Below are 16,332 nucleotides of genomic sequence, written 5' to 3' on the forward strand. Positions count from 1 at the left end.
TCTGAATTATATATGGCGTTCCAACAAAACTTGCCCTTCCCTGTAAGTCAGAAACGGACGAGTAATCGAAAATTTCAAAGAATACATCAATTTTTATTTCTAGGGGGACTAATTCTGATATGGAGATTATATCCGAAACTTCACCCTTCTGCGGTCAGCAACTATCCCCAATTTTTTTCAATGGTATTGGAGGTCGAGTGATACGTCATTTGAAAGGTATTTTGTCACTCTATCACTTCTGTAATTTTTTTTTCGAAATTGGTACATTAGTTGTTGAGAACTTGAATGTTGAACGTTTTATTTAAAAAAAAACCAGAAAATTCACTGTCACTCATTTTATTGAGGAAATCAACAGAAGTAATATCAATCAATGGATATAGTGTTTAGAATGACCTCCATCTGGTTTCATACAATAATAACAGTCTACTTTCGAAAGCGTTCCTATTGAAGATGTTCGTTGTCAGAAATCGGAATTCCCGAACAATTCTTCGTCGCAGGTCTTCTAGATCTGAAGAATTCATTTAATTAGTAGCAAACGTTTTGAAATGGACGACATTGTTAGTTTCTTCTGCACTGGTAGTTTTTGATGAATCTAGTTGTCGCAGAACAAAAAGTAGATAGTTGACCACTGTCACTTCTTCACGAATTATTATTCACTCATCCTTGTTCACTGTCTTCAAAAAGGTTTATTCTACTGTAGAAAGAAAGAATTGTTGCAGCCTATCATCGAAATAATGAATGTGCTAATGCTGCTGCAAAAATTTATAGTACGAATAATTCAGACCACAACGTGAGCCATCAATACGTTGAACAGTTAATGGATAAGTTTCAAACTTCAGGTTCTGTTCACAACATAAAACTAGAAGTATTCCGTCCTGTCAGAAATGATGGAATTGAAGTTGCAGTTTTAGGACATGTACAAATGGATAATCGACAATCCATCAGACAATTAGCTAGAGCATCTGATGTATCAGCTACTAGTCTTTTTCGAATATTGAAAGCCTACAAATTCCATTCTATCAAAATGAGGCTAGTTCAGGAATTGATTGAAGATGATCCTGATTGTAGACTTCAGTTTTGTGAGGTGCCCAGCGAGAAATTGACCAATAACCTAAACCTATTATACATGTTTTTGAGACGGAAGTTCTTTCATGTTGAATGGTGAAGGGAATATACATAATTTTCTTTACTGGACCCATGTGAATCCTCATTTGGTGATGGAAACACATTCACAAACTTCACAAAAATTGAATGTCTGGGCTGGCACTCTCTCAAATCTATAACAATACTGTGTAGATCCTATGATTACACAATTTTCAGAAAATGATGAAAATTTTGTAGAAAATGAAAAATCATTTCAGCAGGATGGTGCAACTCTGCATTTTGATGTTCGGATGACACAGTTTTGGACGAAGGTTTTCCAATGCGTTGGATCGGCAGAAGGGGTCCACTAGAGTGGACAGCTGGATCACCTGATATCACACCGACTTCTTTCTGGGGGGACACCTGAAGTCTCAAGTATACTTTACTGAGCCCACAAATCTAGAAGACCTGCGACAGATAATTTTTGGGGAATACCGATTGCTGACTCCGGACATCTTGAATAATATACGGAACGCTTTCGAGAGTAGATTTTATTATTGTAAATAGATGGAGGTCATTTTGAACAATTTATCCGTTGATTTTGTTTCCACTGATATTATTTGTTGTTGATTTTCTCATTAAAATGAACGACAGAAAATGTTCTGTTTATTTTTGAATAAAACGTTCGACATTTGATTTCTCAATAACGAATGTATCAATTCGGAAAAAAATTACTGAGGTCATAGAGGAATAAAAGACCTTTCAAGTGATGTTTCACTCGACCCCCCATTTCATTGAAAAAAATAAGAGGGGTAGTTGTTGACCGCAAAGGGGTGATGTTTCGGGTATGATTTTCATATCAGAATTAGTCCCTCTAGAAACAAAAATTTACGAGTTCTTTGAAATTTTTTATTACATGTGCGTTTCTCACCTACAGGGGTGGTAAAATTTTCGTTGGAAAGCCCTGTATATACAATCGAATAGTTGAATGCAGAAATTCATATTCTGTGACTTCAGTGAACATGGATGGAGGTTCTTCCGTGAAAAAAAAAGAAAGTTGAAATAAAATCATGTAGTATGAATAATCGGTAAAACAATTATGAAAAGATATTTTGTTTTTACTCATGTCGGTTTCATTATTGAGAATGAGAGAGAGCTTTGAGAATGTCATTACGACTGTCAGATATGTTTGAATGTTTGACATAGATCACAAATGTCAAATTTGTTTCTGGTTATTTTATATTTATTCATTTATTAATTTCATACACTATTCTACAGGATGAACTTATTAATACAATAGGGAAAAACAGTGCCATTTTTACATAGTAATTCGTGAATCTATATGAAAAAATTAAAAACAGAACTAAGAAATGTCTTTTGATTTGTATATTCAGGCAGTTGAATATATCTAGGATACAAATAACAGTATTAGAGGTATCGCACATTGTATAAATTGGGGATTTTTTCATTATATTTGTTCGCTTAGTTTTGAGATGACACTATTCCTAGATGACCGTCTAGGAACCCGAAAATTCAATAATTGAGAGCAAATAATGATATTATTCATGACTTTGAATAAAAAAAAATAATTACGCCTTACCTCGAGACGACAAACAATTCATAATAAAGTATTCCTACAGTGGGATACGCGCCTTCAAGTTTAAAAGACATATATTTTAGGAAGGACATCTGTAGGGCTTCTAGTTGATTAATAAGCACCTGACAGTGGGGACTTCACACAACAGATGCATATTCCAGTTTCACAAAAGTGAAATAAAGTAATTTCAATGTCGAATTATTTTGTATTTCTAACTGAGAATCCATATTCGCGATAAGCAGCTGTAAGAGTAGTGTCAATATGTTTATTGAAAAAGAGGGATGAAGGAATGAATCAAAAGTAACACCTAGATAAGTGAGTGTGTCCATATTGAACAGTAAGGGTCCTAGGTTTGGCCCTTGTGATACAACAGATGTGGCTACATATTCAACAGACTTGAGGCTATTGAGTTGAACATACTGCTTAAGGTTATAAAAATACGATTTGGAAAAAGTAATTGAGTCATTGGATAACCCAAAACTCAAAAGTTTGTTGAGCAGGATACTATGGTAATGTCTGTTAGGCATGGTACCCAATTTACATAGGTACTCAATTTATTTGTGAGTAGTTTTGAGTTCTCTTTCATATTGTATTCATTTTTGGTGTCTCGAAGAAGTTTCGAAATATTAATATTATGAAATGAATTATTTTTCGAAATAAAAGGTGAAAGTAGAACCTCTGACAAAAAATGAATCCAGAAACAAGCACTTTTCCCAATCTCTAGAAATGCAATACTCTATTCGAGAACAGTATTGCATTTATGGTGATTAGAAAAAGTGTTTGTTTTTAGTTTTTTGAAGCTGCGTAATTGCAATATTCATGTGCTGAACTTGAAACTGAAGTTTTTCTGTTTAATCGTCATTATTTTATTCAGGTTAGAAAATACCCTGGGTTGAAACTCAAGGTGTTTGGTTGCCAAATAAAGGTCAATTATTTCTATGCCGCCCTGGTCTTGTGCACCCCTTCCTGACTGGGGTGTTTGATGAACAAACTGTTCACTTTTTACGAACGTAGTGAGGCTTTCACTCAACTAATCGACGGGACCTTCAGAATCGGGAGGGGTCGTCTATAGTATAATCAACAGCTTTCCCAACTAATGCGTTGTCATGGGTTGCCGCTGATTCGAAAACTGTCTGATTCCTTGACTGAACGGATTGCTGTATAGTCGACAGCTTCAAATCTCTGCGGATAGCTTCATTCTGCACGAACCATGGAACATTTCTAGCATCCGTAGGATATTATTTGTCAATATTTTTCAGGGTATAAAGATTTGTCGGAGCGGTTTGTCACCAGGCGCCTGAAGCATACATAATGACAGGCTTGAACATCGTGTTGTATAGTTAAAACTTGTTCTTAAGGTTGAGCTTTGACTTTCTGTTCATCAGAGGGTAGAGTCTGGCTACTTTCACTTGAATCTTGCTCTTGATGTTTTCAATATGACGTACTCAGGTGAGTCAATAATCTATCAAAAGATTTAGGTACTTGACTCGTGGCTGCCATTCGATTTCTCTGTCTGAGATCGTTACTTTCGTGTCTGGAAAGACGTGACGTCTCCCCAAACATTTAGACAACCACCAACGCCCGACTTATGGAAGAATTGAGGAGAGCCGTCTCATCAGCGTATAGGGAAATCTTCACGTGAATGAACCTGGGAAGGTCGCTCACGTATAGGCTGTACAGTAATGCTCGTTCGTGAAGAGGGGAGGAAGCAGTCTTCTTCATTTCGAATCTGCTGGAGATCATTCCCAGGTTCGAGCGATTCCAAATACTTGCTCCACCTCTCGTTTCGAAAGTCAGAGATGGCCAGTTTAACCTAGTTTGCCATTCTGCTAGCCGCAGCCGTGTCTCCAGGATAGAGAGTATGCTGATAAACTCGTCCGAGTCGATTTCTCTCCCGGATAAGGTTCTTTATCCTGGGAGGAAACTCATTATAGTTTCGCAGCGGATACTCTTTCCTGATTATGGCTGCGCGAATGGCGTTGTTCACAGACAACTTAAAATCCGTCACCACCGCGTCGAGAGCATCGTGAGTTGAAGTTGTCCTGCTGAGTCATGTCTTGATTCAAATCAGGATAGAGCTTAGCTCCCCTACTCTGATTGATCGGCGTCGTTCATGCTTGGTGAAAGGCGTTTCTATTGGTTTGAGGGGTATAAAAGTAGTATGATGTGTCTCGCTTGACTCGAAGCACATTGATTATTATTGATCAGGGCGATACGTTTGCTGTTGGTGTTGTATTAGCTTTGATTTTGAATATGGTGGTTTTCGATGCAGCTGACGGGTGATGTGCATAATTTTTTTTATCAAGACTACTATTGAAACTTCTCAATTTCGATTGTTTCCCTTATGATCCAGGTGTTGTATACTTGCGATCTGTTTGCAGCTTTTGAAGTCGATGTTGCGACCTGTATCAAAGTGTTGTTTGTATAGGGATCAGGTTATTTGTTTGTGTCGAATTTAGAGTGCTGAACTTGAAACTGTTCCTCTAATGTGACTGATATTCGTCTATTCGTTTGGCCGACGTATTTTCTGCAATCTCCATATACAATAATATATATGCCTTGGTTTTTATGTTGACTTTTGGGTTTTGAAGCAATTTTTTATGCTTCTCAAGGGTTTATATGTTGTTTTCATTATTGTGACGTATTATAATTCTTCCTATTTGATCTGTAACTCCTCTGACGTAAGCAGGATGGCTTTGGTTTCTTTTGTATTTGTTATTCCATTGTTCACCTTCTTTTCTCGAGTTGTTGTTTTATGAATTGTATGATTTTCATATCCATTCTACTGAAGAGCTCTGTATGTCTTTTATTTCTTGTTTCTTCGTGTCTTCGTCTGTTATGCATCCAGACCTGGATATCAGGGCTCCTATTTGTATATATGCTGCGTTCAAGAATATGTTAGTATGTGTTAGTTTTCTGTGTAGACTATGTGGTGAATTCCTCCATTAGGTTTTCTTCTAAATAGTAGGTACATTCAACAAAGATAACTCATCGATTCTTTCTATCTCTAGGTAAACTGGATTTCCTCGTGGATTGAGTTCAGGTATGTCACGAAATGGTCGAGTTCTTCAGGCTCATGAGGTCAAATGTTGAAAATATCGTCGACATAATTCAGAAATAATTTGGGTTTCTTCGGGGTGTTGTTCAGAGCCTTGGTTCCAAAATAACCCATGAATATTTCGGAGATGACAGGTGACAATGCGAAACCCATTGGAGCACCTGCAGTCTGTCTGTAAAGTCTGTTGTTGAAGTTGTGTTTTTCAAGTAGTGGTCTGGGAGTTCGATAACGTGACCTGATGAGTTCATAGCTATCTAATGTATTGATTCATCAATAAGTGTTTGGGGTACAATGCTATCATGTCCAGACTGGCACATATATCATCCTAATTAGGCAAAGTCAACCAATTTGATTATCAATGGAATAATTTGCAAATAGCATAGTGCAACAAAAGCACTGTTAACGGGAAAATTAACAAAAGTTTATTATTATTACTTCTACAAGAGGTTGTTTGAAAACAGATTATTTGGGTCACGCGTCTCGTCTCTGTCATCGTCCGCAACTCATAGCTCTGATGGAAGTGACTAGAGACCCGGTAGGTAGACGGTGCCGGTGGAAGCGACTAGGGTGTCACGTTACGCTTGTGGCAGATACCCGACGGAAAAACAACATCTAACCTAGCCTATGCGGCGCAGAAAGCTGAAGTTGAATCATCAGAAAATTGCGCAACATCTCCCGTTCAAGAGATTTGGAGTTATTACTCCAAAACTGGTTCTTTTTTGATGCAGTTGATATAAATATGGGTACATGAATAATTGGAATGTGTGAAAAAATCAGGACTGAATTCAGAAATGTGATGATAATGTAAGAAAACTTACCATCTGTAACTCTTGGGCTGAATATTGAAGTAGGCTTCATGCTCATATACCCTTCGTCAGCTGATTGTTGCGAAGCGATATCATCTACACATAGAGGACTAGACAAAGCTTCGAATGTTGGTGGACTCAACATGGCCAAATAATCACTTTGACCTTCTTCGACACGTTTGGTATTCATTGCCAAGTATGGATCGTTCAAATCTATATAATGCTGGAAAACAAAAATGATGAATTCAGTGAGTTGAAAAAATCTTGAAATGTTTTTTTAACAATTTATAGACTAGACTAGAATATACCGTCTTTGTATTATGAAACGATCATGGTCTTGAAGTTAGACCTCATTCTTCCGCTAATTTCTTTTCAAGACATACAGTAGCTGCCCTGATCATTACAAGTTCCTACTAGTCTGGATTACTTCCAACTTGATAACTTTTCGAAAAAAAAAAAAAAAACCTAATCGAAGATCTTCTGGAAATTGCGAGACAAAGGAAGAAATGTTGAAATGTAGAAAAGCGCTCGATACCTGGGAGTTGTAAATGAGCGCTTGAATATTTCAAGAACACATTTCAGCAACCTAATTATCAGTTGCTGTAATGAAACGCCTGTCACCTATTCTACATACAAACTAATCGGCTTCGTTAAAAAGCTGGGTTTTTTTGGTCGAATGTGAATAGATGTGAGCCACAATAAACCTTTGCGGGTTACGGTAGAGGGTCGAATAGACCCACTCACTTTGAACCTAACCTAACCTAACCACTATTTTGCAGCTGAAGGAAGACTCCTTCATTGAGACGCCGGATCACTGCTGTTGGTAAACCACATTGTCTTCGAAATAATGCTTCTGTCTTCTGGAAAACTCCAAAATTGTTCAAATCGGTAGCTACGATTTCCAGATATACTTCCAATCCTCTTTTGAAGCCGATCAAAGTTCACGAAATAGATATAGTTCATGCCGTTATTGATATCAGGGACCTTACATCAGTATTTTGAAATTCGGGCGCCTGTTCTTAGTCGAGTATACATTTTTTGATATCTGTGAAAGGCAGTTTGCTTACGTTATCAACTACACATAACTCTTACATTGGTCAAAATGATACCTTTGCTGAAATTATGTAGGGTCTGGAATGTAAGACTATTGGGTAGAATATTCCCTTTGTACTTCCATAGCCTTTGCTCTTTTCTTTCGAAAAACTTTTTCTAGGATATTCACGTTGAGAAGAGAATGGCATCATTTCTGGTAATTTTGTATATTCGACATAACAACCTTAAAATTCCCGATGAAATGCGTTCAATAGCGATGAAACTAGTAACATTTCATTTTGTAGATAAATTGCTCAACCGATAGTAATATTTCAGACGTAACCGAATCAAAAAAAACTCGAAATGTTGTTAGTTATCTTCTCTTCTTTTCTTTTCAGAACTATTTATTTATTTTGATAAGACCTGCGTATATTCAATATGTCGAAACAGTCTCAACAAATAGTAGCGTCTCTAATAGAATACTTTGGAAGACAACGTGAGAATTGAGGACCTTTACTTTCACTAACTGCTGTTAAAGACGTAAGTTATATTAATTGTGTTAATTACCTATCCTACATTTACATAAACTGAGCAAAAATCATACAGCGAAAATATAAATATCGGGTTAGATTAGATATTTGTCGATTGTTGATTTCAGAGGGTTGCAGATCTCTTGAAATCGAGTATTACTACTATAAACCATATTGCGACTGACTCTAATAGAGGTGAAGTATTCAGCAATCCATCGAAATAGCGAAAACGGGTGAAACCAGTGGTAGATATTGATGATTTCGATCAAACTGCCATTCGAAATGTGATATATGATATGTACAAAATCGGTAAGTATTTTGTATTGATTTATTCGATATACAATATTTGACGACAACAATAATTTCAGGAAAACATATCAATTTGCAAACTTTGAAAGATGAACTGAAAGAACGTGATCTCTTCAAATGTTGTAAGACATATTTATAGAAAATTCTGAAGACAATTAGTTTTACATACAAAAAACGAAGAATTATGATTACCACGGAGAAATGAACCAACACAGTTTTCTACATTGGTTTGAATAACAACTTTTAATAAATTTAGAAGAGCCTTCAGTTATAGTCCTGGATAATGCAAGTTATTACAGCACTGTTATTAATAAAGTCCCAACAACAGTATCGAAGAAAGCTGATGTTCAAGAATGGTTATCAAACAATAACATTTCCTTCAAAAACACTTTTCTCAAACCACATTTGATGGATTTAGTTGCAAAGTGAATGAGACTGTTATTTAAGTTGAATCAGTACATTATAAATTTAAGTTGTATTGATAAATCATCACCTATATACGAAGCTTATACGCTTGCAGAAAAATATGGGCATCAAGTGCTTCGTCTTCCACCGTATCTCTGCATGTTTGAACCCATAGAACATATTTGGGGATTAACAAAAAAAAATTATAGGGATAATGTGGGAAGAGATGGCACTTCGGCTGCTAAATCCCGGGCTAAATAGAAAAAAGCTTTAGACAAAGCTACACCTGATGTATGGGCTGAAACTATTCGACATACCAAACAAAACATAAAATTATATTGGGATAGAGAAGTTGGGTTTGACAGGAAAGATGTTCAGCCTCTCATAATAAATATACAATTAAACGGATTTAAATAAAATATTCAATTATTCATTATTTATTAGGAAAAAAGGTGAAGTGTCACTCAAATTGTGTTTCAACTAAGTAAGTTAATAGTAAGTAAGGTTAATAGCAATAAGACAAATCAACAGTACAAAAAAATTTGAAAGTTCGAAATAGTGCACATGTTGGCAACGCCGAAACTTGTCATCTCGTGACGTAATTCTCTTCTCAACGTGAATATCCTAGATCAGCCTCATCCGTTTCGTCAACTAGGCTAGACTTCACCTCCCATTTCCACGCAAATAACTTTATCAGACACTATATGTCCCGCTGAACATTTTTCTATAGCTACTTTAGAGAAATCCTGTTTCATTGCTAATAAATGAAAATACATAAGGTATATACCATAGAATGAATATTTTGAAATGAAATATCAAACATTCATCAAAGCCCAACAACCTATAAAGTAGGTTCTGGTAAATGCAACTACTTCCTCGGCTGGTACCACGCTGGATAATGAATTATACCCGACAGACATTTTTGCAAGGTTCCTCACAGAGATAATTCTAGCAGATGTTTCATCCAGCAGCAGGACGATGTTGGCATTATTCAAGTAAGTCACCTACAGACCGCAGATTCGTCAGTGCAAGAAATATCCTACCCACACAGCAACGTGTATGCGGCTCGATTAATTTCAATGCAGCTCCGCTGTAGATATGAAACTTTCCTCCAAGAGAAATATTGTTGACTAGTAACAGCTCCATCTCGTGAACAAAGCCCCATCTGGGAAGAATCATCCCATGTACCAAAATTCTAACAGAAGACTATATCGAAGAGAGAAACAACAAAATGGATATTTCGAAATAAAATAAATTTTCGAGCATTAATTTCTCCTAAGTACCTACCCAACCTACTGTGTTCAGCAACACTGAGTTGAACGAGACCCCTGTATCACCATTTTTTTACTTTTACAACTACCAATTCTGAAACATTTCTGAGTTAGTCTTTAGTGCATCTCATTTATATCACTTATATTGTATATCCAATATTTTCATTGATTCCAACTTAGTCTTACCTTTCTCATCGAGTCTTCAAGAATAGCCCCTATGCGGTCAGACAGTTTTTTGAATGAAGGACGAGACAAAGGATTTGCTGCCCAACATTCGGTCATAATATGATATCTGAAATGATTAATAAAAGTTTTTATTTTCCATAAGTTTAATATGATATGATTTTTCAACTTGGTACCACAAATTCAAATCATATAAACATTCTTGAACATAATATAATGAGTAAGTATAATAGTAAGTATATAACGGCCGATTTCATAATCAATATCTAAAGTCCACTTTACCGAAAGGAGACTTTACACTAAAGTCCCCTTTAAAGTAGCTGTTGCCGTCATTTGGTTTCATAATTAATATTAAAGTGCCCTTTCCATAAAGTATCTTTTAAGTAATTTTTAAGATGTTGGTCAACCTGGAATTCATGGATTTTGACAAGATTTGTCATATTTGACGAGTATTTAAGTTCAGTGTTTGAATAAGTAAGGTTAAGAGTTGTGGTGTTTGATGTTTTTGTTATTTGTATTTGTGAGGACGATTGATTTGGACTGAAATGGAAATGGTAAATAATAATAAGAAAGTTCGCTCGTCAATTTTTTCTCGGGAGGAAGAAATGAATTTAATACAAGAAATTGAAAAATTCAAGCATATTTTAGAATGCAAAACTACTAATAAAGTAACGAATGCAGAAAAGGTATGTATTACAAGTACAAGCAATTTTTTGTGTGTATTTTATTTATTGTAGAATACATGTTAATGTAATCATAACCCTAATTTTACTTCATCAAGGGTGAAGGGTGTGAGCTTGAAATAATAAATTAAAACTATATATATCTATGTAGTTAGATACCTCAATATTAATAAATTTAAATATGATTTTAGGAAGAGGCATGGCGCAAAGTACTTTCCAGCTTCAACTCCAGAAATATACAAGTGAGAAGTATATCTCAGATTAAAGCAAAATTTGATAATCTGAAAACAAAAGCTAGAAAGGATGTGGCGAAACAAAAATCATATATGACGGGAACAGGGGGTGGTCCCGCAATAAAAATTGATTTAGATCCTGTAACAGAAGCAACCCTAAATATAATAAATATGAAAACGGTGGTGGGTTTGAATAACAGCTTGGATAGCGATTTCATAAATGTAATTACATTTTTTTATAACCAAATCATTTTGTTTTAACAGTTACCAAACTAAAATTTGGTTAATGGTTAAAAACATTATTTCTTTCATGATTTTATCTGTATTGGTTAGGGCAATAAAATTAAATATTAATTGTATGTGGTATTATAGGATCTTGGAATGGATGCATCATCTTCAGTTTTAAAGGAAGAACTTCTAAAAGAATATCCTCAACAATTTGTTGTAAGTAAATAAACCGTTTTTTAAAAGATAATATATTAGCAACCTGTTAATAGTTGTCAAGATAAATTTGTTATTTTTTGTCTTGGGAACATACTTGTATAATATTAATTATTCTGAATATATTGTTACAGGATTCAGAAATGACAATAATTGCAGCAGGAGAAGCCAAAGATGAAATGTCAGAGATTTCTACGCAATCAGTAAGTTATAGATTTTTTTCACTACTAATCCATAGTTCGGAAAGACCTTTTATTTTGAATTGAAGGGTTTATATTTTTAGGAGTGATTAATTTTTGGGAAAGAAATTTTTTGGCTTTCTACTACTTCTTCTTGATACAAAAATTATGTGGGAATCTTCCAAAGAAAGGAAAGAAGTAATCAATTTGAAAATAAGTAACTCTATACATGGATGTGTACATCATGCAAAGAAACATCTTTCAGATAATAACTGGAAGGAAGTCCTCCTGAAACAGCTATTTTCATATAAACATTGAATTACATTACAAAGTATCTTCTGTATAATTCAGTATTCATTGTTCAGTATTGTTTCGAAAGAATTTTTTTCTGTCGTGTAATTCAATGTTCATATGAAAGTAGCTGTTTCAGGAGGGCTTCCTTCCAGTATGTGTCTGAAAATTGTTTCTTCGCATGATCTACACATCTATGTCTAGAGTTACTTATTTTCAAATTGATTACTTCCTTCCTTTCTTTCGAAGATACCTACATTTTTTTTTGTATCAAGATGGAGAAGTAGAAAGCCAAAAACTTTTTTTCCCAAACCTTTTAATTTGTTATGCTGATTAAAGCTAATATTTAAGTTAGGACCTCAAAAAATGTAATAGTACATTTGCTTTTAGATAGTACCTGAATTTACTGAAGAAATTGTATTGGAGGAGAACCAGATATCACCTCCTACATCAGTGACACCCTCAGGGAGCATGTCTAGTAAAAAAGTGAGTTTTGAATTGTGTGTGGTACAGTTGTAATTTTTATTATATAACTCTTGTCTGTTCCCAGCAAACGCATATTAAGAAAAAAATCGATTGGAGTAGTTATGCACCTAATAATTTAAAAAGAAAAGCCAACGGAAAACTACACCCAACCAAAATAAACCCGTTATATAATGCAAAAGAAGATTATTATAAAAAGAAAAAGGAGCTTCTTGAAAAAACGGTAGAAGCAGAGGAGAAGGAGAGATCAAGGAGAAGGGAGAGAGAAGAAGAAGAACATTTAAAAAAAATGACTTTATTGGATTTAGAAATCAAATTAAAAGAAAAACAATTAAATAAATTAAATGTTTCATAAAACTGATTTTTAATTATTATTAGTATTTACAATCTAGCAAAATGTTCATTAATTATCAAATTCCTTATATTTTCTGCTATATTTGGATTATTTTCCATGGGGGGTAATACATCCTCATCGTCTTCCTCTATTTCATCTTCTTCAGTAAAGTTATCATTCATATCAATGGCAATGTTATGAAGAACTGCAGTTGCGACTATTACTGCCATTGTGGTTTCTAGTTTTAGTCTCATGCCAAACCTCAAAACGGGAAATCGTCTTTTCCATAAACCGTATTGACGCTCTACTACATTTCGAGTCCTTATTATAGACTCATTGTATAAATTTTCAGCAGGTGTTCTAGTTTGTTGTAACTTAGTCATAAGATATGGCTTTAGAGAATATCCACTGTCACCAATTAGCATATACTGACCAAATACACCATTTTCAAATTTTTGCTTTAAACTGCTATTATTAAAAATTGTTTGGTCATGCACCGATCCTGGCCATCTCACAACAATATCTCTTATTTTCAATTTAGCATCGCTTACTGTCTGAACATTTAATGCAAAATAAGATTTTCTACATCTGAATATTTCTGCATCATTTCCACCGGGAGAATCAATTTTAACTAATGTGCAATCAATTGCTCCAATGGTCTTGGGAAATGAAGCTATTTCATAAAATTTTTCAACTGCTTCTTCCAATTCCCTTTTATTTTCATACATGCGAATGTGTTGTCGGGCTAGTGAGGCAATAGCAATAGACACCTTTTTGATAATCCTGCTAGCTGAACTTCTAGACACTCCCATAAAATCTGATACGATTATTTGCATATTTCCTGATGCGTAGAATCTTAAAGTCAACAATAATTGTTGTAATGGTGTAATGCACCCACCTCTAAAAAATAAATAAATTTTTTTATAATTCTGTTAATAATACAAATTTTACAACTTACTTATTAGTAGGTAACTGAATTTGTTCTTTTATTTCATCTAGTAGATACAAAACAGTTTGTTTTTTTAAGCGAAAACGTTGGTAAAAGTCAAGCTCATCATATTTTTCGAAGCAGTCTGTTCTTTTCCTATACACTTTTGGTCTTCTAGTATAAATAAATTCTTCATCAGATGAACTTGAGCTAGACGTTTCAAAATTATTCATATTTTTATGATTATTATGGCTAAACGAACACAAAACTAGCAAACGTAGCGAGTAGCACAACAAATAACAATTATTAAAATTGAGGTTATGTTGTAGTTAAATGACACTTTAGCGAGTTGAAGTAGAGAAATCGACACTTTAACTTTGAAGGACGTTTTTGGCTTAAAGGACACTTTAACTTGGTTATGAAATCAAAAATATTTATTAAAGTATCATTTAAAGTTAAAGTAACCTTTATGTTTCTTTATGAAATCGGCCGTAAGTAAGTATATACAGTATAACCTGTGAAAGAATATTTCAATTTTTCTTAATTAAAATCTCTTATATAATACAAACATTCGGATTATTTCTTTATTCAGTATTTTTCAATAGAAAACAAATATATGAAACCATTTTTTGAGTTCTCTATTGCCTATGTTTATCTCTGAAGCGATATTTTAATTTGTCAATTCATCTTTTGGAAACAATTGATATGTATTGTATCTATTTATTTTTTCATTTTCATTGAATTATTTTCCAGCAGCTTGACTGCATTAACCTTTCTCGATTTCAAATCATTTCTAGAAACATGTGAATGTGTTTTCCGATGGCATTCCAGGTTAGCTTTCCAAATTTCTGCCACCACAGTTGATTGGTTAAACTAAACTAGAAAGCGAATTGAGAGGTTAACAAACAGTGAAGATAAATTAAGCGTTAGTTGCTAAGTGGTGTATATAAATTAATTTTGATAGTGAAGAATTGTTAAAATAAATTTGATTAGGACAGTTAATTCTTTATTTCGTTACAATATGTTGAATTCGCTTATTTCTTAGCAAATATATTAGATTCCACAGTGAAATAAATATCAAAATTACAATGTGGGGTCAATAAAAACATACATTTAAGATTTCCTATATAACTTATTCAACAATTTTTTCAATAATGGTAGGCTCTAGCCTAGATGACGTTAATTATTATTATGAAACAAAAATTATTTGACAGTGACACATTTTGTTAATCAAACCATTATCATTGTTTTAAATAGTTTGAAATTATTGTCATTTTGAAATATTGTAACATGATAACTTATCCCCGGGAAGAAAGAATTGATATGATTTTGATAATCGGTGAGTGTGAATAGAACTGTTTATTAGCGTCAAGAGTATATGCCCAAAGGTATCCTAACAGGAGTCATCCTAACAGACGTTCATTGGAAGAACAGACAGTGTATTTTATAATATGCAAGAACTGCAAAAATCTGTTACTGGAAATGAGAAAAATGAATATTTAGTGATGTTATACCTAATTGAACACTCTAAAATCATCATAGCAGTATCTAATTGTGAGGAAATCGATGAAATGTACCAAAAATTGCGACATCAGTAGCCGGCACTGGTCTACACGTTTCACAAATCACCGTCCAAAAATCAAACTAATCAACCGTCAAAGTTCTGCCTCATCCACCAAACTCCTCAGATCTCTCGCCAATCCACTACCATTTTTTCAAGCACTTCTCAGTCAAATGCGGCCGTTTTTGTTTGATTTTTCACTCAAACGTTGCAATAAGTTTGCATAATACTCGCCGTTGATAATTTTACGTTTTTAAGAGAGTCAATGAAAATTATTCCATGAGCATCCCGAAAACCGATGTCATGACTTTGTCTGCAGATGAAACGGTTTTCGTCTCTTTTTAAGCCGGTTCTCCCATTTGATTCCACTGTTTTGATTGTTTTTTTTATTTCGGGTGTGAATTGACGGACCCATGTTTCATCCATGGTTATTAAACGACGCAAGAATTCTGCTTTGTTGCTGTGAAATTTCGATACAAACTTAATTGAAACATCTTCATGACACTGTTTTTGTTCGAGTGTGAACAAACGCAGCACCCATCTTGTATACAGTTTTCTCATGTCCAACTTTTCAGGCAATATACAATGTACCGTACTTTTTGAAACGCCTACTGAGTCTGCTTAATCGTGCACATGACTAATTTTCAGCATTTTCACAAATTCACCTGAAACGTTCGCTATTGATGGCTGCCAAACGAATACTCAACAATGCAGCGTCTTCAAACTTTAAACATATGCTTTATACCATTATGTACTTTCTAATACAGTGATGTATTTCAAACAACTATCGCTACTCTCTGTCAAGCCGGGAATTTCTGGTATAACGGTATGCGATCTTTGAGTTTACGCCTCCCAGGGTATTATTATATCTGGTGAGACAATTTCAAGAAATGGCGAGCTGAACTCGACTCTCCATCTCTTGGAA

At 34.5% G+C, this 16,332-nt stretch overlaps 2 protein-coding genes across 2 annotated transcripts in view; one reads left to right on the plus strand and one right to left on the minus strand.

Annotated features, from left to right (window-relative positions):
- Positions 1-16,332, minus strand: part of LOC111517850 (vascular endothelial growth factor receptor 1) — a 132,744-nt gene that overhangs the window by 1,879 nt on the left and 114,533 nt on the right. The window contains exons 24-25 of the mRNA XM_074185294.1: positions 10,278-10,383; positions 6,557-6,767 (exon numbers count right to left, since the gene is read on the minus strand). Of these exons, the coding sequence (XP_074041395.1) occupies positions 6,557-6,767; positions 10,278-10,383 (317 nt within the window). The remainder of the gene's footprint in view (positions 1-6,556; positions 6,768-10,277; positions 10,384-16,332) is intronic.
- Positions 10,473-12,941, plus strand: LOC141486771 (uncharacterized). Its single transcript, XM_074185298.1, has 6 exons — positions 10,473-10,960; positions 11,149-11,412; positions 11,563-11,634; positions 11,766-11,834; positions 12,492-12,587; positions 12,652-12,941. The coding sequence occupies exons 1-6, from the start codon at positions 10,820-10,822 to the stop codon at positions 12,937-12,939; spliced, it is 930 nt and encodes a 309-aa protein (XP_074041399.1). The 5' UTR covers positions 10,473-10,819; the 3' UTR covers positions 12,940-12,941.

The sequence above is a fragment of the Leptinotarsa decemlineata genome, unplaced genomic scaffold (assembly GCF_025532065.1).
Source record: "Leptinotarsa decemlineata unplaced genomic scaffold, Ldec_3_MD MMD2_tig00026369_RagTag_RagTag, whole genome shotgun sequence".
NCBI lineage: Eukaryota > Metazoa > Arthropoda > Insecta > Coleoptera > Chrysomelidae > Leptinotarsa > Leptinotarsa decemlineata.

Bases quoted from the DNA above. Each gene is read 5' to 3' on its own strand.
- LOC141486771 (XM_074185298.1), top strand. From the start codon at position 10,820: ATGGAAATGGTAAATAATAATAAGAAAGTTCGCTCGTCAATTTTTTCT. The intron at 10,961-11,148 runs GTATGTATTACA...ATATGATTTTAG, and splicing joins AAGTAACGAATGCAGAAAAG to GAAGAGGCATGGCGCAAAGT. The intron at 11,413-11,562 runs GTAATTACATTT...GTGGTATTATAG, and splicing joins TGGATAGCGATTTCATAAAT to GATCTTGGAATGGATGCATC.